Source organism: Uloborus diversus, chromosome 6 (assembly GCF_026930045.1).
Source record: "Uloborus diversus isolate 005 chromosome 6, Udiv.v.3.1, whole genome shotgun sequence".
NCBI classification, from domain to species: Eukaryota; Metazoa; Arthropoda; class Arachnida; order Araneae; family Uloboridae; genus Uloborus; species Uloborus diversus.
In genome coordinates this window covers 120,430,976-120,458,587 of record NC_072736.1, presented here as the reverse complement: position 1 = coordinate 120,458,587, position 27,612 = coordinate 120,430,976, and the positions used below count along the sequence as shown (strand labels likewise).

At 31.1% G+C, this 27,612-nt stretch overlaps 2 protein-coding genes across 3 annotated transcripts in view; one reads left to right on the top strand and one right to left on the bottom strand.

Moving 5' to 3' along the window:
* Positions 1-931: 931 nt before the first annotated feature.
* LOC129224945 (tRNA (guanine-N(7)-)-methyltransferase-like) lies at positions 932-16,787 on the bottom strand. Its single transcript, XM_054859493.1, has 6 exons — positions 16,554-16,787; positions 13,013-13,143; positions 12,442-12,626; positions 9,745-9,858; positions 4,933-5,034; positions 932-1,111 (listed from the first exon to the last, which is right to left on the bottom strand). The coding sequence occupies exons 1-6, from the start codon at positions 16,634-16,636 to the stop codon at positions 932-934; spliced, it is 795 nt and encodes a 264-aa protein (XP_054715468.1). The 5' UTR covers positions 16,637-16,787.
* Positions 16,788-17,331: 544 nt separating this feature from the next.
* The window catches only part of LOC129225287 (exportin-1-like), an 82,520-nt gene continuing 72,239 nt past the window's right edge, over positions 17,332-27,612 (top strand). The window contains exons 1-4 of one of the 2 annotated variants that reach the window (XM_054859873.1): positions 17,332-17,590; positions 19,708-19,780; positions 22,898-22,979; positions 23,665-23,786. In XM_054859873.1, the coding sequence (XP_054715848.1) occupies positions 22,925-22,979; positions 23,665-23,786 (177 nt within the window). In that variant the 5' untranslated portion in view covers positions 17,332-17,590; positions 19,708-19,780; positions 22,898-22,924. Of the gene's footprint in view, positions 17,689-19,707; positions 19,781-22,897; positions 22,980-23,664; positions 23,787-27,612 lie in introns of both variants that reach the window. The other variant, XM_054859874.1, reaches the window with a different exon arrangement.

Here is a 27,612-nt window from a genome sequence, read left to right as displayed (position 1 = left end):
AATAAAATGAGATTTTGAAGGAGTACTAATGGGCTGTCATTTATTAATGTTGCACTTTTTTTCAACATATTTGACCCCCTTCTCCCTTTGTTACAAAGTCACACTTCACCTAACTTCTCCTCTTGTCAGATGTCATACTTTTTACAAACATATTGTTACAATAACTGCGTGATGTCACTTTAGTCACCTTCTCTCTTCCCCTTGTCACAATGTCATGAACCCATGACATTAATTCTGTATGCCCCTTTTTACAATATCAAAACTGTGATTTACTAAACAATTGTGTTTTATCACACTCACTTCAAATAGTACATCTGCTAATATATTTTTGAATATTTAAGTAATAATTAGACGAACTGATTTTTACTGCTGAGAGTGTAATGGAGGAAAAAATAATAATCATAAAACTTGAAAAAATAGCCAAGCACCATTTAAGCATGTATTACTTCACTTGTGAAATGTCTTAGTCATTAATAATATTTTTACCTTCAACTTTTATGACTTCTATGCTCAATTTGTAAATCATATCTTTATGAAAAAAATAAATATACGAAATTACATTAAACTCATCCTTGTACAATACAATAGCCTTTGTGAGGAAGTTAAGTTGTCGAATGAAGTATATTAAGTTATTGTCATAGAGGAAGATTATGTCCTCTAGAAAAGAAGGAGTTTGGAAGGAGTTAAAACCAAAATGAAGGAGTTTGAACAGCCCTTCAAAAATTTTTCTAAATGAAGGAGTATTGGAGGAGTTCTGAAGGAGCGTACCAACCCTGAATAAAATGCAAGGAAATTTAAAAATATTCATAACCAGCAATAAAATTTCAAGACCAATTGGCAAATGTACGACTTCAACGCCCTGCAGCCACTCTAACACTTAAAATTAAACAAATTTTCAAAAATAAACAAAATATTTTTTTATTTAATGTAGTTAACTTTCCATTGCATCAGATCTCTCATTATCATCACACCTGCTGATTACAAGACTGTCTTTGGAATAAGGATCTTCTATTCGTTCATAAACAGCAAGAAATTTATCCCCCTTATTTCTGGTGACTTTCTTAGCTTCTTCAGAACTTTCATGCATTTTTTCAATCACTGGATCATCCACCTAAACAAGAGTACATGAATAAACTGAATCAACAAATCCAACACTGAAACAAGGCCATATTAAAAAATGAGCAGGCACTTAGTGCATTTCAGAGATTTACATTGGTTAAGAATTTTAGCTCGAATTAACTTTTGCTTAGCTTTTCTCTGTGTTTCAGTTAAACTAAAAATAATGACTTTATAATGTCAATGATTAAAAAAAAAAAAGAAGAAGAAGAAGAAGAAAAAAAAAATGTATAAAATTTTATGGCTTTCAAATTTTTAAAATTTTATTTATTTATATTTGCTGTATAACGCATTTTTCTAGATGAATAACTAACTGATTTAAGTTAATTCTCATATACTGCTGCTTTGAAAATGAAATTTGCTAAACTAATGGTCATGTGGCAAAAATGAAAGAAGAAAAAATAATCATATTTTGTTAAAAGAACATTTTAAGAATTAAATCAGTTAATTATTTTATCAAAAAGTATTAAAGTTTTTAAGTAATATAATATTGTAAGAAATAAAATAAAATAAATGAAATTCATTAGTTAATTTTATCAATAAACAATTATAGGCATAATTAAGCTTTAAATTTAAAAACAAGCTTTTTGACTCGACATTTAGACCTTAAAAAAATTTTTTTTCTTTTTGTTTTAAACTTTTCTCTTCTTTGGGCCATTCCATGGAAAACGGGTATTTTGTCTCGCACATGATACCTCATATATTTCATTAAAAATAATACTAAAAAATATTAATGAACATTTTTTTTTCTGCTCAACAAATTACAAACCTATGTTGGATTTCTTAAACGAAAAATTTCGTCATTACTCTTTAAAATTACAGTGAAACCTGTACACTTGAGGTGCAGTAATTTGGTGGTCAACTTATAGAGGGTAGTAATGAAAGGTTTTTTTTTTGGGTACATTCTTGTCCCATGCATTCATTTTTTAACTAATTGGAATACTTTAAACTCACTTTCATTGTTTAACATTACTTTAAAACAATAAGAAAAAATGTTGTTAAATATTTTTAGAGATTATTTACCAGAATGACACATAAATTATCATACAAATTTAAAACTTCTGTGAATTGATCAAAAAAAAAAAAAAAATGCCTCATTGCTTATGAAAAACTACTTACTTGATATTAACAATTCCTAAAAATTCATAACAAGTCAAAAGTGACTCAAATTTTTCATTTGATTTTTTTCTTGCACATTTGTAACCATAGTAATCTACTTTTCAACAAAATAACTCGTTGAAGTTTGGCTCATTTTCTGGGACTTAACATTAGCCCAATGTTTTTCGATGGAAACATAAATATTCATAGGTTTTTCTAAAATGTCTGGTTACTTATTTGAGGCATAACTGATGAAACTTTTAGTACAATCTAATGCTTTTGCCTAGTGGTCAACTTACAAAGGGTTTTTTACAATACTCCAAACCAAAGCTGGAGTATATTAGTGGTCAAGCTAGAGAGGTGGTCAAGTTACAGAGGTTTTCCTTCATTATATAAGATAGGACTAATCCCGTTAATGACAAAAGCGGTCAACTTAGACAGGTGGTCAACTTTACAGGTTTTACTGTAGTACTTTTTATAGAAATATATGAACCGTCATGTGCGAGACAAAAGATTGACTTTTTCGTGAAATGGCCCCTTTACTCCCAAGAATGTAGTTCACTTCATTTTCCTTAAGAATATCATTGCATTTTTGAATCACTTTCTCCACCTAAAAACATTTAGAACACTAACAGGGGTCTGGCCAGAGGATATTTGGGTCCGTTAACGGACCCTTCACAAAAATCCGATCAACCAAAACGGACCTTTCACAAAATCCCAATCAAACAAAACGGACCCTTCACAAAATTCTGATAAACAAGATCGGATCTTTCACAAATTGTTTATTGAAAGAACAAATCTGAAAGCAAAATAACGCATATTTCTGTGTATAAACCTCATATTTCTGTGTATAAATTGAAGTCAAATTAGAGGGATCAGCTTATACAAAATCGGCGTATTTTGGAAAAAAAAAAAAAAAAATTGGCACTCTTGCGATGCTCCTGCAAGGGATAAATGATTGCTACTACCAAATAAATATAATGGTTGTTTGTTTTATCACAGCTAATTAGCAGCGGTGTTGTTGTAAACTTTTCTGAAAAGCATTTGGTAAGCACTTTTCTCCCCGCTCATGATTTAATAAACAATAATAATATATATCTCCGAAATGAACTTAGAGCTGCAAAGGGATAGTAAGGGTGGGGAAAAAATATGATTTCTTCAGATAGGGTTACCAACTTCAAAATTATCACCACTTAGCGTCTGGCGTTGAACCTTTATAATGACTTGATTAGAAAATATTCTCTTCATTTCACCAGCTTGTCAATATTTGCGTTTTTACGGGTGCGGTGCGATGTTTAATTGTTATTTTGGGAGAAAATTATATGGGTTTTGATTTTTCGATGCTAACAAGGATGATTAACTTTAAATAAACACTTTTAATTACCGTTTTTTTTTTCTTTAGATGTCTACATTTTGAAAAATGCAATCTTTTAACATCCGATATGAGAATCATATTTTGTTCTTTTTTCAAGCTAACTTCCCTTAATTAGGATGCAAATAAATGAAAAGCCTCTTTATTTCTGTTGGAACTCTCATTTCAAGTTTTTAAAGCAAAATTCCATTTTCTGTTATGAGTCAAAAATTAAAATGATGAATAGATGGTTTATTTTATTGTTTTATTTATTTATTTATTTATTTTTGCGTTAACTGTGTCCACAGATATTAATGAAATGTTTATCATAAGACTCTAAAATGCAATTTTAAAATAATTTTATCAAAAATATTTCTTTTACAAGTCGTTTTTATACTTTTGATGCCTTCACTTTGAGAATTGCGATCTCTTTGCATCCGCTATGGGAATCCGATTTTTCGAATTTTTGATGTTTATTACGCTTTGTTAAGAGGTAAACAATTAAAATATCGTTTTATTTTTGTTAAAATCAGGGAATTTATAAGTTTTAATCGAAATTCTGTGTTTTTTAAGAGTGTCTTTTGTCAAAAAGTTAAATGCTGAACCCTATTCTGAAATTTATTTTATTTATTTATTTTTTTGTTACAATTATTTTAAATACTGTACAGAAATATTTCTAGTATAATTTAACATAATGTAGAATGGTAGATAAATGTTGATACTTGAGAGAGCGATGCCACCCCCCCCCCCCCGCCAAATATCAGAAAAACACTCCAGAATGATTTCCTCGACATAGAAGAGTAAAACACTCAACTTTAAGTTTAATTTATGCAGTTTGTGCCATCTCTAAATTCTAAAAGTTCGTTTTAACAAAAAAAAAAAAAAAAATTTTTTTTTTTTTTTTTTGCGAAATTATTTGATTTTTCACAAAATTAATTCATTTTTCACAAAATTATTTGATTTTTCACAAAAAACGGACCCTGTGAAAAATCCTGGACAGACCCCTGACTAATATGAAGAAGAGGTTTGATTGAAATGTTCTCGCTCATTCTACCAATTACAAAACAAAGTGCTCTGTTTCCCCTTCCAGTTAATCGGTTATCTCTCCCTGGGTAACCTTTAACATCTACTGGGATATTTTTAGTGATAAATTAATGGACAGAATTTTAAAAAGATCTTTGAAACTATTTAGAACATTTGACAGCAGATTTTTTGCTGAAAAATCTTATACATTAATTTGCCAATACATAAATCCCCAATATTTATTGAAACATTAATTACTTTTAAAGAATATTGAAGGCAAAACTAAAAGAAAATTGCTTCTAAGATTGTCAAAACAATAATTTAAAATAATTAAAAATAAATACCAGTTTCTCATCAGATATTCTTTTAAATAGGGGATGTTCATCCAAATGTTTAACCATCCAATCATGCAATTCTTTGACATCTGTTATTGTATACACTATTCCCTAAAAGAAGGAGAAATATTAAAAAGTAAACACCAACATACATTACTATATGAGGCAGTGAGAAGCAAAGGGATGTAAGTGGCAAATTTGGAGATAACCAGTACACATGGTAGGTGAACCTCTCCTCTGTCTTGGGGCAAGAGATGGTATTTGTAGCCCTGGTAGTTACTGCTATACAGCATGATTTAGAAAAAAAAATCAATGAAAGCCTACCTAGGAAGTTATCTTTACACGGATTTTACTCAAAACTTGAAAATGTCCACTTGCATCCATTTGCTTCTCACTAACACAATCAAAGTCTACTACAAAAATGCAAAAGAAAATTGCTTTTATTAATACTTTTTGTTATAGCTAAAGATAATTAGAACTGTCTTTCATTCACTGTACTGGCTATAGCAAAGTCAGTTTCTGGTCATAAATGTAAACAAACTGAACTTCTTGAATTTTCCTTGGATGTTTGAGTAGCTCCAGGAATACATCTTACTCCCATAATGAGCCATTTTTTGAATTTTTCTTGACACAACTGAAATTGGACTCATTCTCTATTCTTATATTAGCAAGGGAAAACTTTTTGTGCATTAAAGAAAAAAAAATACATTGAAAGAAATGAAAGAGCAATTTGAAGCACATGGGGAATAGGTGATACTTAAAACAGTTCAAAAATCTGGTCTTCACTGTAGCTAAGGTTCCTGATTTTAGATATTATTTTAAATATATATTGTTTATTATTGCTAATTTTTGATGGTGCATTTTGCACCTCAATATATTTTACTTCTTACAATAATTTATGTTACATCAGACTTACTTGGTATGTATATATCATTTATGTATATATATAACAAATACACATAGTACAGTAATTTGCCAAAAAATGTGGGGGGGGGGGGGGTAATGTTTGTTAACTGGTGTTACATATATAAGGGCAGAGGAAATATCACATTTTTGGCTAAACAATGTGTCGGTCAGTTAATTTTTCGGCAGGGGGAGGGGAGAAATACCTCTTTTAAATTCGTCCATGGAGTACATATTTTGACCAATAAAACCAGCATTTTAATATACAGTCAACTCTTGATAACTTGAAGCTTTGTAACTCAAATATTCACTTTATCTCAAAGTTCTGACTGGGGTCCAAACTCGAGATGACTGGAAGCATTTACAACAGATCAAATTACAAATAACTTGAAAGTTTTAGCTAGTCCTTTAGGGTTTCAAGTTATTGAGAGCTAACAGTAGTTACACAAAACTCTTAATGCTTTTAAAACTTTCACAACTAAAAGTTATTTTGAAATTCTTCCATTCACTTGCCATTCTGATTATTAATTTAAAAAATTGAAATAAAGGTGTGCACACTGTATCTGAAAAGGAAAATGGGGGAAGAAACGATCATTCTTATTTGAATATTATTTTAACACTACAGACAAGGAAATGCGCAAATTTATCAGATATGATTTATTTAATCAGGGAGGAAAATTTAGGTCTGTAAAGTGGGATTCCTCAGCTTCCCTCCTTGCAAACTGTCCGTAACGAATCCAACTCGAGTTAAATTTGTTTTTTTAAATTAAATAGAAAGAATGAAATGTGAAGTAATTTATCAAAAGGGAACATATTCACTTTTTAAAAAAAATCATTTTATGACATTTTCTAAATCTTTCAAATGACATTTATCAAATCACTTACTCTTAAGAAGTTCAAATGTAGAAAATCCTATTTTATTTAAGGGTAAAGTTGCTTTTTGACCAAAAAGTAACAAATCCGTCCTTGGCATGTTCCATTTTGAACAAAAAGGGACATATCCTGAAAGAATCTGTAGTACAAAGACTTTTAGATCCAAACGCACACATGTCCAAAATCCTCAAATTTTAATCCACTACTTTTAGGTTCATGTACTTGGATCAGAGAATATGAGAAGGAGAAATATTAGGGCTTTGGTGAAATTGTAATTCTCAACATTCAGGTTTTCATTCAAAAGGGCACATATCCAAAATTAAGATGGCGATATCTCCTTGTTTTTTTTTTTTCTTTTCTTTTCTTTTTTTTTTTTGCACAAACATTTTTTACTCTGGGCCATGATTTACTGTGCTTTCATGCTCAATTCCGTACCCAGAGAATTTGATAAAACTATTTTGCTCTTACCGCAATTCGTTTTTCTCACCTCCTGAACATTTTTAGAAAATGGATATGTTCTCTTTTGATAAATTAGTCCTCAAATACTATTTAAATTATCAAAGAAACTAACCTGCAGTCTTGAATATAAATCACCATTATATTGGAACTAACGTTTGTTAATCACTTGGATAAAACATCAAATAACCAAAAATAATTACTTAATGATTTATTCCAAATAGATTTGCTTCAGTTGCTGCCAAATGATCACCATACCAGCGTCACAGATGATGACGGAAGGGAAGAGGTAAAGTGTAACAAAAGGAGATAGGAGGGGTAAAAATGCTGGAAACAAGTGTGAAATCATTTATGGACAGCCCCTTGATAATAGGTTCATGAAATATTTTCCCTATTTTTGCTAGTCCTCAGGTATAAAATCTTGGAAAACACGGTGCAACCACAATGTGCTCTCCAAGGAGCATCATTTAGTTGATTTCTATAAATTAGACTTTTGCCAATTTCTTAATTTGAGGCACTTTGTATTCGTCTCTTATTGTTGTTTTCGTACTTAATTTTTTTCAGTTTTTTATTAACTTCCTTGCCTTATTTTTGTCTGTTTATTTTATATAATGTACAGTAATTTCTTATTCACACTTGAAATGTGAGAGTTATTTCTGCCATACTCTGTAAATGCTAAATATAGTTTTATTTTCATTTTGGCAAATTTATCATGTGAATGATTATTTTATTATTATTTATTATATTTTTTACTCTGAAACAAAAATAATACATCATAAAACTTTGTACATGAAGTTCTTATCACTATCAGTTAATAAGAAACGATCGGAAATTTCTTTCATACCCCTACTCATTTGAATATGAAATGAATGTGATAATATGTTTTTTTTAAGTAATTAATTGTTCTTTTTTTAAAAAAAATATATACAGTGAAACCTCCGAATAGCGGATAGTCAAGGGACCTGAAGTTTTGTCCGTTATTGGGAGGTGTCCGCTATTAGGAGGAACTACTTAATTTACCTTTTTCAAAATGGGCTGTTGTCCCCTTTGTAGAACACAATCGAAACAATTGTGAAAGGTTTACTACATTTTACGTCAAGCGTAATTAATCTGTTTTTTCCTTAAAACTGACAGCACACACTTGTCTTAAAAAGCAATTAATCAATTAAAGTAATCAATTAAAACAGTTTGACATCTCTTTTTTGCATTACCAACGGCGGCGATTTGGCGGAGCAACCCCCCTCCCCCCCACTTTTTATGGTTTATTTATTTTATTTAGAGTATCACTATTGCATGATTGACAGTTGGCAATATGACCTTGAATATGGGCAAATCTTTTTCATGTCTAAAAATTAAACAATCCAACGAAACCACGGCGCCATAAAGCCGACTACTACCAGTGCCGGTCTACTCAATTGCATCTCCCGAGAGCCCCAGTTAGAAAAGGCGCCCAGTTTCCTCATTTTTATCTTAACTTTTGGATAGTTATTGTGTACAAAATTCATTAAAATCTTAAGAAAAACGTACGTTAATTGTTAGACTGACATCAGTTTTCACTTATCTGCTTCAATACTCTCAAAACTAGCCGTTACAAAATTATGACTTTTATTTTCTTTTTCATTTTTTGCTGCCCGCAAAACATTCCATGCCTTTTAGTTCTTTTTTTTCTGCCCCCAACTTTTAAGCCCCAATCGCTGCTTATGCCCATTACCACCCTTTTAATTCCAAGAAACAGTGATAAGGAAATGATGAGGGGGGGGGGGGAGTGGAATATCAGTTGTGGAGGATGAAAAGCTTTGTAAGGCAAACAGTTACTAAGATATTCTGTGAAAAGAAAAAAAAACGGAAGTGCTACTATCGCAAGGGAAATTTTTTGTGAAATAACTGTCCGTTATTCGGAGTGTCTGTTATTCAGAGTGAATTACATGGAATGGCCTATATTGAGGGACTGGGACTTGCAAAAATGTCTGTTAATTAGAGGTGTCCGTTATTCGGGAGTGTCCGTTAAGGGAGGTTTCACTATATATACATATATATATATATATATATATATTGATTTCTATCAATATTTATTATTTAAATCAGCAGTAGCATAATAAATCAGTCAAAATAATTGTAACAATTTATTTTTGAATAAACCAATTTTTTTAACAATTAATTATATACTTTTATTAAGATTAATTACATATTTAAATTAACAGATAGTTTATACAATTGTCCTAATTTTTAATTAATCAGAGAGGCGCCAGTTCTGTCTGGATGTCTGAGCTGAATTTTATTCCTAATCCAATCCTGCTCATTTTTGAATTAATTTGCTCCAACTATATGCAGTTATAAAGGTATTTAAGAGGAAATTCTACTTATTTAGGCACTTCGAAAAGATGCCTTTTACAAAATTTTCAGAAATGTATTCTTTAAAACAGCGGGAAAAATTTTCTACATACTAGAAAAAAGGTTCTGTACTTTGACTTTGGATAATTACATCTTTTAAATAAATAATTTCGTAAAAGGTCTCTTTTGGCTGATAGCATTTTTGTGAAGAGTCTGTAAACAGACAAAATTCCTCTGACTAGAACCCTGATTACTTACCCCAGTTTTCAAGACAAATGCATATTCACTAAGCAACTGAGGACTGATAATTCTCCACTTGTGTTTCTTTGCTTTGAAATGTGGATCTGGAAACAGAAAAAACATTTTGCTAAGCTAAAAAAGGAAAAGAAAAAAATAATTTAGAAAACAAAACAGAGTATTTTCCTATTTACAAAGCAATAAAATGTTAGAAAAATGTTCTGATTAATATTATCCTTTGACGGTCTGCTCTGCACACTAGTAACAATTATGGTTTTAGAACTCACTTTTTAAGAATAATTTATTGGATTAGTTTATTTCTAGCTGTCAAAAATGAATTTAAATTCGCGAACTATACTGATAAAGCTTAAAAAGAGCCAAGTAAATATAATCAAGAAGGATTTTTCTATGATTCCATACATACTATTAAAGCAAAATAAATGTGAAATGAGAAGCATTAGAATAGAAAAGTATGTAGAGATGCAATTACTTTTAAAGATGTAGAGATGCATACTTTTTAATATCAAAGTAATTAAAAAAGTGACGGTAAGTAAAAAAAATAATAACATACTCAACACAAAAAAAGTATTATTTGAAAGCTGAAATAAACTTTTTTTTATTAACATAAGTAACAAAACGCTTGAAGAATGTTAAGTTGTATTAAAAGGCAACAAATAACGAAAAACTTGACAAAGTATTAAGTTTTACGAACCTTGGTTCTGAAGTTAACAAACAATCTACACATTCATTGTTCCCTCAGGAGCCAGATTTAGACTTAATGGGGCCCTAAGCTATTTCGGGTATGGTGCCCTTTTTATGTTCCGGACCACTTTTCTATTGATGGCGAACAAGGTCATTTTTAAGTGTTTATTTTTTCACTTTGTTTGTCTCTCTTCCATGCCGAGGAAGAGTAAAAAGTAAAGCCACGCTTTACTTTTTGGGTCATTTTTTAATGTGTACCTCCTACTTTTTTTTGGATTAACCTTAAGAGGTGGGAATGGTATGAAGAGTGATGCAGGGCTCCCCTTTAAGTGAGGTATAGACTATCCCCAATTTCAGGGGCTCAGAAGGTTTCTTCCTTGGAGGAATTTTCGAAAAATAGATATAAAATTCTGCATTTTGAAGCCTATAAGGGTCAATTGGAACTACAAAAATATCAGGGAAAAATAGGCAAGCCAAACTTTTTAAAAGTTATATATTCTTTTGAAAATCAAGGTAATACACAGTAAAAATTGTTTTCGGTTTGACTAATCAATGACAGCTTGATACAAAGGGAGGAGAAAAGAAATGAATTGGTAGCTGCTCACACAGGCTTTTGGTACAATTAGTTTTTGATCACTCCTCCAACTCACTGACAAATGCAACAATGAATTAAATATAAAATAATCAAAAGTAAAATATGCTTTAAAAGAAATGGTGTAGATTTTAAAAATAGGTAACAAGCAGTGATGTTCCAATTAATTTTCCTGAGGGTATACTCCCAGTAATCCATTATGTACAATATGTGTATGTGATCATATACATAGTATGTCATAATATGAAAATTTATGAAGCTTGAGGGTATACGGTGTATATGGAGCATATGAAAACACCACTGGTAACAAGAGAGTAACATACTGCGCATTTGGACAATTAATAATTTATACACTTGATAAGAAATAAATTGAAGCAAACTTTGCTAAGGAGTTTCAAAGAGTTATCTAATTATTTTCAAGGACTCTAGAACAATTAAAATTATTTAAGGCACTTCATTTTTACTTTCCAATAAATAATTACATAGATCAAACACATTTCCTAAATTATTTACCATTTAGTGCTTGATACAACTATGGTTGATAAAGTCAAGACGATTCTAAAATACTTTTTCAAAAACCATATGAGTCAGTGAGAAGCAAAGGGGTGTAAGTGGTAAATTAAAAATTTGGAGATAACCAGATGGTAGGTGAACCTCTCCTCTGTCTTGGGGCAAGAGATAGTACTAGTAGCCCGGGTAGTTGCTTCTATACACTATGATTTAGAAAATAATTCCAATGAAAGCCTACCTAGGATGTTATCTTTAACTGCGTTTTACTAAAACTTGAAAATGTCTACTTACATCCCTTTGCTTCTAACTGCCTCATATAAGCTATTTCAAGTTCTTGCACATCATTCAACTAAACAGTGCTATAAAATCTGCTATGAAATCAACTAAAAACCAGCATTTTTAAGGTGCCTATGCCTACCCCTTGCAGAACTACAGCTTATTGGTCTTCATGGCCTTGTTATTTGGGACACCCACCTTAGTTCTCTTCATTTTATCTGTTTTGCTATTATTTTGAAAGCTTTATACGACTACCAGAGGCACCCCGAACTAAAATTTTAGCAAGGAAGGGGTTGAGTTCTCAGTTTACAAAACGAAACTCTGAACTTAACTGTGTGACAAATAATGGTCATGCACACATACTTAAATATAGTTAGAAGATATATTAGACCTAAAAAAATTATATGGTCTCCAAATTCGCCAAATAAGGAAACTTTTGGGAGGCCACAGTGACCTCTCATTGGGCGCTCCTGATAGCAGCAGGCCCGCCCATGAAATTAAGCCACCATTGTGGCCCATCGACAAAAATATACATATTTCAATAACATTATAATGTTTAGAAAATACTCAAAATCTGCACTGGTCAAGTACATACTAAAATTTATTAGAATTTGGAAAGTAAAGAAAAAAGGATATACCTGTCCTTTATGGAAAAAATTTGGTAGATGTTTCATAGCATTTGATCGAATACAGGCTATGTTGTCATATTTTCCAGAGTTTTGACTGCGCAGAGCTTTTATGCGCTGCTGTACATAACCTGACACTTTTACACGAATTTCCATTCCAAGCATCAAAGTTTCAGGAAACAATGGTGATAATTCAACTGAAATTTTAAAAGTCATTGGTTTAAGATTATGAATTCTGAAAAGATACATTTTAATGAAAAATTGATTTTATTAAAGCAAAAAGACTCAGTGGGCAGTAAAAGTTGATTCTTCTTAAAAGAAAAGTTAATCTTTAAAAAAGGAAATAATAGTTAATTTTTCTGTTCAAATTTATTTATAAGTTAATTAGTAATAGATGCTTTTTTGTATAACCAGCAGTAGCTGTGCATTTAAAAAAAAAGGACTCAAGTAAGAAAAAATAACACCTACTAGAATCGTAAAACTTCTTTAACATCGTATTTTTTTTAAACTGCATCCATTTTTTACCAAATTTTAATAACTTTAAAGTATTTTTTAAGTTTTCAAATTTAAGTATTTTAATTACCTAACAGGCCACCATATCCACATCCAATATCCACAAATTCAACTTCTTTCATTGTTTCATTATTCTGCATATTCTCAGAGAAAAAGGCAGGATAATGTTCTTTCCAACTCATCACTGATGGCATCAGAGGGCTTAAAATAGAAAATCAAAAAGGTGAAAAAGACATAATGAATAAAAAAAAACCACAAATTAAGTAAGTTTCTTCAGAGCCAAAAGCAGGGTTGGCATGATTTAACTCGATTAAAAACATGATTTCAATCAGTTGATTATTTTGAAAAACATTATTGGCTGAAATCATATTTTACCTTAGACTTAATTTTTAAAAATTGGAACTGGTAAGTCTCCTTTAATTTTATTTTCAGTGCAATATAATTTTTCAATAATGTTTTTGTTGCTCTTAAAAAATATTGTCGATAGAATTCAGTGTTTTTTTTTTCTTTTTTTTAAATCTTTAAACCAAAACTAATGTTTTATTAAAACAATTAAAGCTACAGAACTCATTTACAAAAAAAAATATTGTATGAATTGTATTTTTTCTTTTTAATAAATAGTTTGTATTGTCCAATTACGTTCTTTTCACAAACTGCTCCATACATATTCCACAAAATATATAGGTAAATACAATAGAAAAAATCTGATTTAAATCAATTAAATCAGATTTTTTTTATTTAAAAAAAATTTTATTTTTTCCCAACCCTGGCCAAAAGCAATAGATGAAAAAATATACATATTATGATCTAGCACAGCATGATTGGAATAGGAGGGAAAGCTTTGATTTGTGTAATAAGTTTGTTAACTGGGAGAAAACAAGCAATTGCTAGGCATACTCATCCTCAATGGCATGTGTGTCTTGTGGTGGGGCCAGAGAGGCCAGTGGTGTTCCCACAGGACTTCATATAAGCTGTATACTCTCACACAATTTTTTAGATACATAGCGTATACCCTCAAGCTTCAAAAATTTTCATATTATGACATATTGATTGCATAGACATAGTATAAATATAACTGATTATTGGGAGTATATCCTCAGGAAAATTGATGGGAACATCACTGAGTGAGGCAGTAACCCTCTCACTTTACAAACTAAAGGGACTTTTACCCTCCCCTCTTCAAAGTTAAAAATTAATGATTAGTCGAAAAATCATAACATTGATCGATTTGTCGGTTTAAAGAGTATGTGTAATAAGTTTTTTATTTTTCTCCTTACAAGAAAAATAGATGTTTGAATTATTTTTAAAAAAAGGGTATTAATGTGGTCATCCCCTGAAATTTTTCTAACTGTGTTCCAAAATAATGATGTTAAAATTCAATTGCGAAATTAATTTAAAAATTCAGAGACGAAGTTTCAGAGCTACCTAACTAGCTATCTTCCCAATCACGGCACCTCCTTTGACCCTCCTCCCTCTTTTTGGTGCACCAACCACTTTGCCCAGTGGAATGTTTTTAAATGGCGTTTCAGTTATTGTTTTTTCTTATTTTCGTTAATTATGTGAGTGAAAACAACCTGCCCATTGAGACTGAGTTATTAAGAGTTGACAGCAGGCCCGTGTCCAGATTTTCATAAAGGGAGGGGTTTTAATCTTACCAGTAGGGGGGGGGGGAATTCAACCCCCTTACAGCTTTTAGTTTTACGACAAATTGCCGATCCCAGTATGACATTTATTCACATGTAAAGACTGCTGTATACTTGAAGGATACCTCTAGCTGTACAAGTTACCAAAGTATTCCTTCGTTTCAGAGAGAAAATTAAAATAAAATAAAAACGCTGAACACAAACTTTCTCATTAAAGTAAATTTAAGTCAAATATACATTTTCTTCATTTTGCTTATTTTTTCTCCAAGGGAGGGGTTTAACCCCTAAACTCCCCCCCCCCCCCTTGGACACGGCACTGGTTGACAGTATTTTATACTTTGTTTTTTACCTTTTAATTAAATTTAATGTTATTTTGAATCCACCAACATTCACTTATTTAGGTTGTTTGAAATAGTGCTAGGGCAAGACTTGATTCTTTTTGAAGTGGAAATGTTTCACTACAAAGTGGAATTAATTTACTTGGAGCTTTTTTTTTTTTTTTGAACTTTTTAATACTGTAATAAGAGTTTCTGATACAAAATATGAGAGTTAATTACTAGTGAAATGGTTTATAAATGTTCCTTTTTTTAAAAAACTTTGGTCAACATGGCAGTTATTATTATCATTTCAATTCCACTGTTTATCCATATTGAGTGCAAGTGGATTTGATTAAATAAACAATACATTTTCTTGACACTGCTGTCATTTAGAGGGGTAGAAAAGAGCATTTGAGCTCCCTCGCTCAGAGAAATTAATGTATTTCCATATGTATGGGCATGTTTTCTTATTTTTGAAATTTGGATTCAATATGCATTGACTATTTGGTTCATTTTCACTAAACTGCGATATTCGTGCCCTAGCTCCAAAAATGTCAATTTTATAAAAATGAAACTGTTATTAGAAAAACATGTCTTTAAATTAGGCTAAAAAAAACTTGGTTTATTATTATTCATACAAATAATTTTTGGCATGAAAAATATGTTGTTCCCCTGTGTGTCCCTTCCCTACCTTAAAGTAAAATTAGCTCTAAAAAGTGAAGAATCCATTTATATTGAAAGAATTGTTGCTTATCCTCAATGTTATAAAATAGAAAAAACTTTTCAAGGTTTATACTATTCTAAAAAAAAGAGCAAAAAACATCCTTTGATTTCGTTGTCATCTCCTTTTAATGAAAAGTGGCAAATACAAGGGGAGGGTCATGACCTTCCCCCTAAGAAGTTAACAACAGTATCTGTCCACAATGTGTTCAAGCACTTCACAATGTAAACAATTAACAGTATCTTTTTAATTAATTAATAACTTTAGAAGGTAAATATTTGAACTACTTTGTTTCATTGCATAAAATTAATTTGCAATGTTTGTCCCCAATTCCCTTAATTAGGTGCCTTATTCCTGGCAGATTTGGTTCTTTTCATTGACGTGCAGACAGTTTCAAAAATTTTTCGTAAATAAACTATACGTTCATTGGGGGGGGGGGGGGGGGGGGGGGGGGGGGTCATTCTTCAGCATGCCCTTCACTCCTAAAATGGTTTTTCGTATCCACCCATGAAACTTTCCCCCCTTACTTTAAGTAACATTGATTTTTGTTGCATGTAGTTATGGCAATATATAAGTTAACCTACATTTTTGTCATTCTCCTGTCACATGTAATGAAAAAAAATGGTCACAATAAAAATGAGCCACCACATTGGACCATTTTAAATTTCAGTAAAATAGTGACTTCTTTCTCCAGAGAATTACAATATTTTCAGTTAAATGTATTATTTCCTCTAAGAACTATTTCTTGCCTTGTCCAAATAGCGCTGTTTAGGGAAAATTATTCTTGGAAATTTTGAAATGACCGGCTGAACTACTGCCGAATGCCCATTATTAAGTCAATTTTACGCTTCAATCATATGTTGTACCTCTATCATTAAAAATTTTTAAAGAGATCAAAAATGTACAATTGGAGAGAGCTTAATGACTCACTATTGTAGATCATGATCGGCAATTGGATTCGAATGAGCCCTTTGACGGAAATATCTTTTCTGTGGTAAATGAAAATCAGTCATTTTTGTTCACTGTACATATATTTTAGCAAAATCTTCAAACTTTCATATGTTGTGTAGCTTTTGTTTTAAAAAAAAATATAACAGCTCAAATAAGCGAATAAACCTGATTTTTTAGCTTTATTTATACACAGAAACACATGTCAGCGATCGATCATCGATGTCGTCTTATGTTGCCAAAACACTTTTAAAAAAAACTAATAAATTCTAATTTACATGAGTCCCATGAGTCCTTTTTAATTTTCAATCATTTCTGTTTGACAAAATCATAAGATAAGCATAATTTATTTGTAATAAGACAAAAGAAAAGTTTTGAATTTAAAATAAGGCAGCGCTTTACCTTCCACTAATTCGGAGGAGGAGGAGGAAGGATTAAAAGGGAAATGCTTTGAAAGATCTTATAATAGGAGGAATGCTAGTTCATTGCATTAAAATAATACTTTGTAATGAAGTTTCTTGATTATTTGACTAACTATTGTCCTGTTCTAAGCTAATAATAACATACTTCTCTATCAAAGCCTGTCCGTAAACAAATCTACAATTAGAGGAAGAAATTCTGTTGCTCCGGGGAAAATTTCAAAGATGCAGAAACATTTACCAATACCAAATCGAAAACGATGAAAATATTAACAAAATGTGTAAATAAAATGGAAGAAAATTTATTATTGGGATTTTCATCATTTTTATAAATACCCCTCAGCCGTACTCGATTCTGGTCCAATGAAATCAACACTGGCATATGCTTTTGTTGAAGTTACTGTTTTTATAAATTTTTTCTCCATGCTCTTTTACTGAGAAAAAGATCTTTAAACTGCAATTCAAAAAGTGTATTTATTGCAGTTTACATTTCTCTTTATAAAGTGGGAGGATTCAACTGCAAACATTAACGATCACTACTGTACACAGTAAGAACCGCGAAAGAAATGTGAGCAACCAGTTCAAACCGGTTACTGAAAGGTAAGATAGTGCTGCGAATTGTATTTGTAAATTCAAGCGTGGTTCTTATTTTCATTTTGTGTGGTTATGTTGTGATTTTATTTGCTTCTAGACAAAAAGTAAGTTGTATTATTACTTTTTCATACATTTTTAAATTTATATTTAGTCGATTTGCATCTTTGTTACATCAGTGTGTGCTTGTAGTAAATGCGTACAAAATGTGTTCATTCTGTTTTGTTATTGTTACGTTCTCGTGTAATGATTTTGAATCTGCCGTTGGATTATTGGTTATGAAAAGCATATCATGAGTTAAAGCTTCATATTCTCTTATAAATATGTACATATATCACTTTATTTATTTGTCGGAAACTTGTTTATTTTTCTCTAACAAAGAATATCGTGCGTTTCACTAATTACCATCAAATGTTCTACCTTGTTTTTAACCATGGTAAAAAAAGTTTTGTCTTCAAGTGTTCTTTAGAAAATAAAATTAAAATACCAAAATAAGTCTAAATATTTTATGAGATTATTATTATTATCATTATTATTTTGTAAAAATTGATGCGTTTTGTTTTAAATTTTGCAACACTAAAATTTTTTGAAGTCATAGATTTATCAATCACAGTTGATAAACTGGATTTTCTGTAACCATTATTTTGTATCGTAAGTTTCAATTAAACAAGTTTTGTAAGTTGTTAATTGTGAGCTCTTAAAATTTTGAATTTCTGTTCCATAAATGTCAGTTTTTGCCAGTTTCCTCTCCTGTTCGGTATTAATTCAGTTTAAAAATGTTTTTTGTCTTGACCTTTTCACCTAAGGCATAATCAACATTATAACAAAAGTTTTAAGCCATAAATATGTGTGCTGCTTTAAAACTGAGTGATGAGTAACAAACCTTTTTTAAAAAATTTAACCGACTATAAATGAAGATAGACTGCTAACATAACCTTTATTGTTTCACCCCATTTGTGCTCATTTTTCTGTGTACAAAGCAATATCAGAGATCAAAGCTTGTGTTTAGCATTCACCACTAGGCGATAAAATTGTATCATTGGGGAAACAAACCCTTTTTTTGTAAAATATATGCACAGACCTTAATAATATAGATGAGCATGTGAACGACATTTGCAAAAATTCTTTCAAAATTTGAAGATAGTTATGGTGATTTTCAAACAAATTTCTCCATTGAGTGATATTTGTTACTGGTCAATTTTGCGGTTCCACCAGTTATTACTCAAAACGAAGTAAGTATAAGCAAAAAAACATGCTAGTTTACATAGTGGCACTCCACTTGCATATTTGCTTTTGGCGGCAATATATTACTTGGGAATCTGTGCTTTTCTCTTTTTTTTTTTTAAGCTTGTAAAGTTTTGTAATTTTTCTAGCTTTATATTAGTGAGTGGAAAGTTCTTGGCAATCCCGAAAGCAGATTACTGCTAAATTTGCGGCGTACGTCACAGAACATACTCTGTGCTGCAGAACATTCTATTCAAGTGTGTGGGGGTGGAGGGGGGATTAGTTGTAAAATTGCCCAAGCTACCGCACGTTTTTGAGAACAAAGAAGACTGGCCTTGTGCCATAACATTTAAGTGCAAAAACAGCAGTTAATGCAATTAAGGATACTGAGAACTCTGATGTTTGGAGTTATCGAGACAGTACTCCCCAAAGCAGAATACTTTTCTAAATTTCAATTATATTCAAACTTAACTTTTTTTTAAATCTTTAACTGAATTTGTTGAGTAAAAACTGCTGCAAGATGAATATTTCATTGCAATGCTGAATTCTTCATTAAATTCTCAAATTATTATTTAAAAAAATCTTTATATTTTGTGAAAATAATAAATTCAAAGACTCATTTTATTTTATTTTTTGGTTAAAAAAAATCCAAAAAAAGAATGGAAAGAAACTTGTTTTCCTCATTACCTCATATTTTGAATTGATGTTTTTTCATATGTTCCGTGCAATAATTTTCAAGGTAGCCATAGAGGTTCTTATATTGAAAAGTAGAAAATATTTTTGTTTTTGGGAAACAGCAAATGTTTTCAGTTGTTGTGATTTTAAATGAAAAATGTTGATCATTTATTAAAAAATAATTGAATGTTAAAGTGGAATTAATTATTTCTTTTGCTTGTTTTTAGTATATATTAAATCATATCTGGTTCCGTTGAAAGTGGATAAACACGCTTTCAAAGTTTGACCTGTTAAAAAAAGGTTAGTCTACTTTTATTGTATTATTTTATCAATTCAAAATGTCTTTTTGAAAAAAAGCTTTTAAAATATTTCAGTATATTTCTTCCCAGAAAAATTTATTCTTTGGTGTATTTTTGGCATGTTAGGAAAAAAACAGGATTTTGATGTCAAACTCTACACTAGCATAATATATATTCAGAAAGTAACTGCTCTTTTTTCCAAAAATTTATACCCTCCAGAAGTTAGCAGTTTTGGTTTAAAAATAATCTTATCATTGTCATCCAGCAAAAGAGAAAGTAACCTCTACTTTTTCTTGCCACTATACTATATTTCAAGTCCCTTGAGGGACCTTGGACCAGCAATTTTTCCAAATTAAAGTCGTAAAATTAAAAAAAAAAAAAAAAAAAAAGTGGACCTTTTTTTTTGATGACGGACAAGGGAAGAAATCTGGTTTGAATCTCCTTCCCGGAAACTTTTCAGAATTGAAGTTTCAAAAAGGAAATTTTCGACAATCTTCAACAATATTAGGGAGAGGGGTTTTTGAGGCATTCGAACAGAATTATTAAGGAATTGAAAACCCCCATTTTTACATACTTCTCCCAACAGTAAAGCAAATGAATAGATTCAAAGAATCTTCTTGACCATATTTCTATATTTTAATTGGTTTAGATGAAGATGTTGTGGCAACTCTCCCCCTTCCCCTCCCACACATACACACACAAGGTATGTAAATTAAGAGATAAGTTTTGAAAAAAATCAACCACTCTGTCCTTGAAACATTTCTAGATCTGCCTAGGCTATATTTATAAAGATTTTCTTGCAAATTGGCTTAGCTTGTCTCAACATTAAAAAAAAAAAAAATTACAGCGATCTAGCTGTTTCCCCGACTACATTTTAATGAAATTCAGTTCACTTTATGTAACATTTCAACAAGTTCATTGGTCGCTGTGACACTATCATTAGATTTTTATGTTATAGAAATGCATTAAAATAATAAACCACTGCTGTCCTCAAACTAGAATAAATTGCTTTACATACTTTATAACACAATAAATTTCTTTGATAATGTAACTAATGATAGAAAATGTGTGGCATTCTATGCTCAAGCTTGTCTTGTACTGAGAAATAGAAAATGGTAGGTCATCTAAGTACTGAGATAAAAAAATAAACTATGGGGGGTTTTAGTTTAAAATTCAATGCTAAAGTTTATGTTACCTTTTCTTCATTTGAGGCAGTGAGAAGCAAAGAGATCAAAGTGGATGTTTTGGAGCAGTTCTCAAAAGGTGGGAGCAAACACAGACCTCAACTTTGAAGCTTCAACACCAAATAACTTTAATTTTAATTAACTCAAAAATTTTTGAGTTAAATTATAATACTGTATAGAGACAAGAATTGACATAAATTATGGAAAAAATGCTCTTTAAATGCTCTTAAAAAAAATATTTTCTTTGCTAAAAGGCGCAATTTTGGACATACCAAAACGTTAACTGAGCAAATGTACCATTAAAGAAAAATTTTTTAAAATTATTTCCATACGTTTCAAAAAAATTTAAAGGTATGAATCTTACACTGAATAATTTTTTGTTAATATTTTACATAAATAACAAAAGTAAAGTCAGATTATTCACTTTGTAAACAATTTTAGAAAATAGTAAGTTTGAAATTTGATGCATGTCCAAAATTTACGATCTTTACAATGCTATTTTTTGAGAACTAAGTATATGATGTTTTCATTTTAAAGGTGTTTATCGAGTCTCAGAATCAATTTTTAATTGTTTAAAAGTGTTTTCATAAGCTTTTATGCAGTATCTTAGAAGAAAAATAATTTTTTTTTAAACGTACATGTGAGATGTCCAAATGGCGTTACAATCTTGACGCCGATAATTCTGTCCATTTATTCATAATTTTTGATGATCTACTATCTTCTAACCTCAATAAAAAACGTTATTATAATGTTATCTTCTTTAATTCATTGGTATTTTGCATAATTAATATGTTACACATTGAAGAATACATAAATTACAGTAGAAACATGGCTGGTTATGATCGAACCGAAAGCCATTTTGCGCTAAAACGCCAAGCAAACCTCCGTTGGCGACAACATAGTATACGATAAGCTAAAGGTTACCAGAGGGGAATTCCAATTTGACAAATGTAGTTTATCGTCAGCTGTACCAGTTTTGGCGACTTTATCACCTGCGCTAACATTTTTTTTTTCCGCTTTTATTATTTTAGAATTCTTTTTCTCTTCTTTCTTTTGGAAACATAATTTAACGATCTCCAAATAGAAATACGAATTTCTTTCTTCAATAATTTTTTTAGACATCATTTTAATTCTTATGACATTAGAAAAAATATTCATTATTAAAACTGATGTCACTTTTTATAATTGTATTATTTTTAATTTGAAGCTTTTTTTTAACCTTGCATCAATTTCTTCAAAATCATTCCAAAACTTTATTATATGTAAGGAGCAGCATGTATAGCCATTCAAGTATTTCATTAATATCCTCTTTATTATTAAATTGCAAAATTTAAAAAGTAGTAAATAAAATTTTCATTGGAAAAGTTAAAAATCAGATTAACAATTGTCAGAAATGGTGAAACTTGTGTTATGATGATGTCAAAAATCCGTTACCTACAGGACAACAATGTCCAAAATCTGTTACCTACAGACTGTTGATTTAATTTGCTAATTAACAATTTTTACAAATACCTGCTATCTTTTCATGTTCATATATTGTGTTCTAGGTATGCATACTATAGAATAAAAGCAAAATTGATGTCAAATTCGAAAATTTTTGAAATTGCTCAAAGTTAACTTTTTTGTTCCCACCTTTTGAGAACTGCCCTTTGAAGTTTTGAGTAAAACGCATATTAAGATCAAATCTTAGGTAGGCTTACATTGAAATTTTTTTCTAAATCAAGCTGTATGCCGGAACCTACCAGGGCTACTAGTACTATATCTTGCCCCAAGATAGAGGAGGGGTTCACCTACCATTTGTACTGGTTATCTCCAAATTTTTAATTTCTTTGCATCCCTTTGCTTCTCACTACCTCATTTGATCTTTTTTGAAAGAACATAGTTATATTCATAAAATATTGAAGCTGATTCTGACTGATTCAAAATTATTCTAGGTGGCATTTTTTGTTTGGTAGCACTATATGACAACTGTCAGAGTGGATGGGATGAAGCAGCCTGTTGCATTTGGACACCCAGGTAATGAGAATACATTTTAGTTTTGAGTGCTGTTACACCTCAGCTTAAAATATCTTCAATACAAATATGTAGATTTTTCTTTTGGAAGTCAAAACTTTGATTTTAGCAAAATCTTTTTGTTTATTTCTAAAACGAGTATCAAATTTTAGAGTAAATTGACATAACAAATGACGTCAATGATCAATAAGTTTCCAATATAATAATAGACATGTTTGAGGGTACTGAAAAGAGAAGAAAACAACAAGCATCTTCCTGTTCACCAATAGATAATTTACTTTTCTTACAGCAAAATTTTATTCATGTTGTTTTGGGAGGAAGGCAATAGGAAACTCGTAATCTATCCTTAACTTCCAAAGAAAACCTAAGCATTGTGAATAAAAGTGCAAACTTTGTCTCAACAGTTTTGTAAAATGATGATCCTAAAAGTTGTCAAGAGGAACATAAGAATAAAACTTCACTGGTCCCATGGACCAGTGAAATTTATACTCTGCTGGTTCAATGGATGTTTTGGTGGTCCCGGACCAGCATATTACTGTTGATTTTGAGCCATGTATGTGCATTTCGAGTAGAATTATGATTTCTATTTTTATATTCTTTCAATTTACATGATGAATGTTTCTTATGCTACCAAAACGTATCCAAGCAAAGTTATAATGTTCATAACTTATTTGTAAATTGTTTACAGTCAATGGGAACATGGCAAACATGGTGGACCAAGCAGCACGGCTTTTGGACTTCTCACAGAAACTTGACATCAATCTTCTGGATAATATTGTGAATTGCATGTATACGGGAGAAGGTCCAGAAGTAAGTATATTTCTGATCAAGCATATTTATTTTTATTTTTTCAATCCTAAAATGATGTCAAGGTTCAGAGTCGAAAGACTAAGATATGCACAGTCTGTATCCAGGGGCGGCATTTCAGCATTTCATTTGGGGGGTCGAGTTTCTTAAATATGAATTACCTCAGTATGGAAAAAAACACATATTGGCCAACAACAAGTAATCATGATATGGGTTAAGGATTAATAAAAATTAGTGTTCAAAATCAATTTAAATTTTTGTGACAAAATTTGTAACTTATTTTATAACATGTTATCATACAAAGTATCTTGATACTAGTTTTCATCTTTAATAAAGTTTTGATGCTTGATCTTTAAAATATGAAAGAACTGGAAATCTGGTTACTAATCCAGCAATGCCCAGTGTCATGCTCTTTTTTCAGTTTTTTTTTTTTTTGTCCTGTACTTCAAAAATAATTCTCTATTTTCTTCAGACACGAAAATGATTTTTTGCTACTAGCTGAACTGATTGGAATAGTTGAAAAATAATTGAAGTATGAAGTGAAAAGGGGGGGGCGCTTGAAAACAGCGCGAGCACCGAGACCACAGGTCTATTGTACTATCCCCGCTTAGACTACTAAAGGAGCCCAGTAACAGAAATAAATCTCAGCAGTTGCCTAACCGAAATTTTTGGCAGTTCCTAGGGATTTACATAGTGGTATCCCAAGTGCTCAAATCTTTGTGCAGAGTAGAAGTCACATTCACATAGCACATGAATTGAGCTTTCATCAGCCATATGATATCCTCTACACGAAGGGTTGTTGGTAACACCCATCAGATTAAGGTGCCTATTAAGAGAGCAGTGTCCAGTTAGTAACCCAACAGACTTCTTGATCTCATTCCTGCTCAAGTTAAGCAGTTCCTTAGACCTGAGCCAGGGAGGCTGCTGGTTCATAGTCTTGGCCTGTCTTTGAGACTCGGACTGAAGCCACAGGTCATATGATTCATCCATAAGAAGGTTCTTTGCAGTAGTCCTTACTGCATTGTAGGGCAGGCAGAGGACAGGCTCGGGTCCCATAAACGGTATAGACCTCAAGATTCAGAAAATTTTCAAGTGGCCAATGGCCACTAGACTCAAAAAACTTGGTGGCCACCAGTTTTACCGTGTTTTGAAAACAGCGCTCTAGTACAAGAATGGGGGAGGGGGGGATTTCAATTTGTATTTTTTGAAACAAATATTATGAAAGTGATGCTAAAGGAATGCTAACAAGAAATATAAATTATATTAATCATGGAAATATAATAGGCATTGGGTGAAGGTTGGGAGCTCCTGATTCATTCCACCCATTTTAAAGTTTAATAAGGTAAAAAAGTCATTAAACCAAAAATAAAGTAGTGTACACAGTACCATAGTCCCACAGGGGAAAAAAAAAGTATTTCCCATAAAAACAACAAATTCCTTCAAAATCTTTTTGTAAATCATTGCAAACGCCATGGTAGTAAAAATCAACATGCACTTTTCAGGTAACTAGTTTAATGAAAAGAATTAATTGTAAGAAATTTAGCACGAAGGGAATAGAAAAAATATTAGATAAGCATGATTTGAATTTTTTCAATAATTAAAATTGCTTTTTTTTTGGGGGGGGGCATAAAAATAATTAACTACAAACCTCCTCCAATAATATGCAATTTAGCATTTACCAAGAATATATTTCCAAAAAAAAAAAAAAAAAAAAAACATTTTTTTTTTGCATTATTTGAACTAAGGGTATGACCAAACAAGGCGACTACGTTCCATACGCAGCATCTCCACGTTAGGATGACTATGAAGGGAAAACGATCAAAGGACTGGCTATTTGGCTTATATTTTAATCTGATGCGATTGAAGATTAAAAAATTACAACAGTTATTCGAATAAGTAGAAACTAGCCTCCGTTGTATAAACGATTTTCAATGGAACGTATTCCTAATCAGTTGCGAGTATTACCGTCCACATCACAGCAGAAATATAAGATATAGTTTATAGTAATATAGTTTTTTTTTTCTTTCTATTTTTAATGATGTATAGGATTTTTAATGAAATACAGGATTTATGGGACAACATGGAATATTGTTTATGGCAAAGGAATGATAAAATGGGGCACACGGGGGAGGGGGGCGGCTTTCTGCGGTCAAAAACAAGTTGCCTTTTCAAGTTTAAAATTAAATAATTTGTCTTCCTATTTTGACGATTTTTTCAGAATAAAGACTGTGAGTTAATTGGGAATCAAATAGGATCGGAACGACCTTCGAGGGTTTATGTAAAAAAACATATAATATGTTTTTTTTTTTTCATATTTAAAGAGCCAAAATTTGCAACATATTTTTATACTTTCAGAACAAGATTTAAAGCAAAAACATAAAACTGTTTCAGAAAAAGATCAATAATTAATCCTTAAAAAACTACAATTAAGACAAATAGTCAGTTTTTAGCACATAAGTGTCTAAATCAATTAGAATAAAAAAAAATGCTCTGAGGATAAAATTTCGCATTTTTCAAGAAAATAATTACGAATTACCCGGGAAAAAAAGGGCAAATTTTGCGTTGTTATCAATAGTTTGCACTGCAATAAACATCCAATGCCATTTTCGGAAACTTAGGCTCTTAAAAAGTCTTGTGTACTGCCATCTTGGGAATGACCAAATATGGCGGCTACGACAAAAATTAAGAAATAATTTTTTGAATTTGTAGCGGGAAAACAATTTAAAAATAATAAATCTTCGTGAAACTACAATTCAGTTAAAAAGTTTTTAGCACATTTGCGTCTAAGGCAATGAGGATAAGATTAAGTTTTAAGAACAAAATTTTTCATTTCTCAAGAAAATTATATATTTAAAATAAATTAAAAATAAAAACAAGTTGCAGCACATTTTGCGTTGTTTTCATTAGTTTGCAGTGAAAGAAAACATCCAATTCTGCTTTGTTTTTGGAAACTTAGGCATTTAAGCATCGTGTCTACTTCCATCTTATAAATGACCAAAAATGGCGACTACGTTTCATTTGTAGCTGAAAAGACTTTTCGATTAAAAAACGATTTTCCCCATTGACCCTACCATTCGCAGGTTTGTGCTTTAGATGCAGGAAAATGTTCTTCTCCCGTTAAATTTGGATAATTCCTGTTCACCCTAGGAATTTTTTTCTTTGGAACTATTGAGGGGCAAAAATGGCGTCAGCGGTCCTTTTTTATTTTATTGCCGGCGTCATTTTGCCTCAAAACTTTTGTTTTTATTTTTTCAGGAAACATCGATAAAAACGAAGATTAGAACTCAAGGTGCAAAATTCCCTGGGAAAAAATTGGAAAAAAAATTTGAGGGGGGGGGGGATTTGAAATTTCCCTCACATATTTAACTATGTCGTTTTCCATGACAATTCCAGGTTTTCCGGAGCGTACGAACCCCGTTAAATAACCGTATTTTCCTGTGTATTATCCGCAGGCGGCCTATAATCTGCAGATTCTAAAATAGGCCTGAAGAAAAAAAAAGTTTCGTATAATCGGAGGCGGTGTATAATACGATGTAAAAAAATAAAGTTTGAATTTAATATACCATATACCATTTGAGCAACTAAACTAAAAACGTGAAAAGGTAATTACTTAGAAGAAATAATCAAAATTAATCTGAAATATAATCTAAAATACAATGATTTTGAAATCATGATTATAGTACGCTAATTACTTGAAAAACAGAGTCAAGATAAAGGAGCAAACGCTCTAATCTTGTGCAAATGGCTTCCTAATTCACTGTATTTTTGCTTTTTTTACATGGCCTAAATCGCGTAAGAGGAGCATTCAAGCATCGTAAAATAACCAACA

Bases quoted from the DNA above. Each gene is read 5' to 3' on its own strand.
- LOC129224945 (XM_054859493.1), bottom strand. From the start codon at position 16,636: ATGACTGATTTTCATTTACCACAGAAAAGATATTTCCGTCAAAGGGCT. The intron at 13,144-16,553 runs GTGAGTCATTAA...TTCTATTTTAAG, and splicing joins GCCGATCATGATCTACAATA to CCCTCTGATGCCATCAGTGA. The intron at 12,627-13,012 runs GTAATTAAAATA...TTAAAATTTCAG, and splicing joins TGGATATGGTGGCCTGTTAG to TTGAATTATCACCATTGTTT.